Here is a 1,424-nt window from a genome sequence, read left to right on the forward strand (position 1 = left end):
TCCCCAGCGTCAAGTCCCCCTTCCCGTACCTATGTTCCCGAAAGCAGTCGATATCACCCAGCACCGATTCGGGAGAGCCCCGGCACGACACGCGAAGCTGGAGAGGCACACAACAGAAGGATGTGGGGCCACGACGCGCGACGCTCAGGGACCCTTCGCCATTCGAGCACTCAAGGTGACGGCAATAGTGGCCGAAGCCGCCAAGGTGGTGCTGGCGGAAGAGTCACGCACAGGCTGCTTAGGCGGCCACCAGTCGGAAGACGGCTGGGCTTCATCAGAAAGCTACTTTTTCGGATAGTCGGACGCCGTGATCCAAAGGAGTTCAATTCACATCACTCTTAGAGTCAGCGCCAGCTTGCCGACCAACACGAACAATGGGCGACAGCAACAGCAGCTGGAAGCGCAATGAACATAAGTCACCTTTAGATAGTGGACGGATATACTCATCTCGGAGCTCAACTTTCGCTCGCAGGAATTGCTAAGAGGCAGAAAATGCCGTCGCCCAACGCCCCATTCTGGGTTGAATTTCATGATGATTACCAGCAAATATGGAATACAAATTAAGAGGTATAATACATTTTACAACAGCCTACGCCAATCTAGGCTAACAGCAAACACGAACCTGTGCTAACGCCTGCCCTGCACCTCTGCCCTGCTCGACGAGGTTTATGTTCTCCATCATTACGCTGCCTCGTGCTACACCCCTAGCAAACGACCGCGAGTATGGCGCGGCTCTAGGTCTTTGACTCATGGAGATTGCCCTAACTGTGGTACGAACCGTGTCCCAAGTGCAAGTGATCAGCCTTGATTAGTGGTATAGCCGCGGGAAGTTCGCAGTCAAGCTGCAGAGCTGCATACATTCTCATCTCCCCACCTGCAGCCGGGTTCGTGTCAACGGCGCGCCGACAATCGCATAAAAGTAGCTATAGCGCATCGCGTTTGGGTTTTATGCCGTCGCCTTCGATATGAGGGCGTCGACTTTTCTATTTACCGCCAACAGGAAACGAGGCGGAGTCTTGGGAAGAAATGATCCGGTCTTTTATACCGACGATGATATTTCAACTCCCCGCTCTTAGCTGCCTCTTGCTGTGTTGAAGGAAGCTTATATCCAGTCGAGGGCGTTCAGCCGGATCTTTCCTTTTCATTGATCAAAGCCGTGGCATTCCATACTGAGTCCGAGCGCCACACTTGCGTCGGTGTGACCGAACCCTATCCTACCCCTGCGCTGCTGGAGGAGCTCTGGAGAGCGTAATGAGAGCATCTTCCTCAAGCTGATTAACATAGAGGGAGCTACGCGTCGCCCGCTAGTTCAGGAGTATGGACGGGGCCTTCAGTACAGATATATAGCGCCAGTCGTCACGCTCCAGCCCGCGTAAGTTCAAGAGTAGAGGTACCTGAGCTTCTGGGAGAAGGGGGGGGGGGGG

At 54.1% G+C, this 1,424-nt stretch overlaps 1 protein-coding gene across 1 annotated transcript; it reads left to right on the forward strand.

The window, feature by feature from the left end:
• PV07_12861 (uncharacterized protein) lies at positions 1-966 on the forward strand (the record flags this gene model as incomplete). The annotated part of the gene is made up of 1 exon (XM_016400432.1): positions 1-966. A coding segment is annotated over one exon (342 nt), but the record flags the coding sequence as incomplete, so codon positions are not given.
• Between the last annotated feature and the right edge of the window lie 458 nt (positions 967-1,424).

The sequence above is a fragment of the Cladophialophora immunda genome, assembly GCF_000835495.1.
Source record: "Cladophialophora immunda strain CBS 83496 unplaced genomic scaffold supercont1.240, whole genome shotgun sequence".
Lineage (NCBI taxonomy): Eukaryota > Fungi > Ascomycota > Eurotiomycetes > Chaetothyriales > Herpotrichiellaceae > Cladophialophora > Cladophialophora immunda.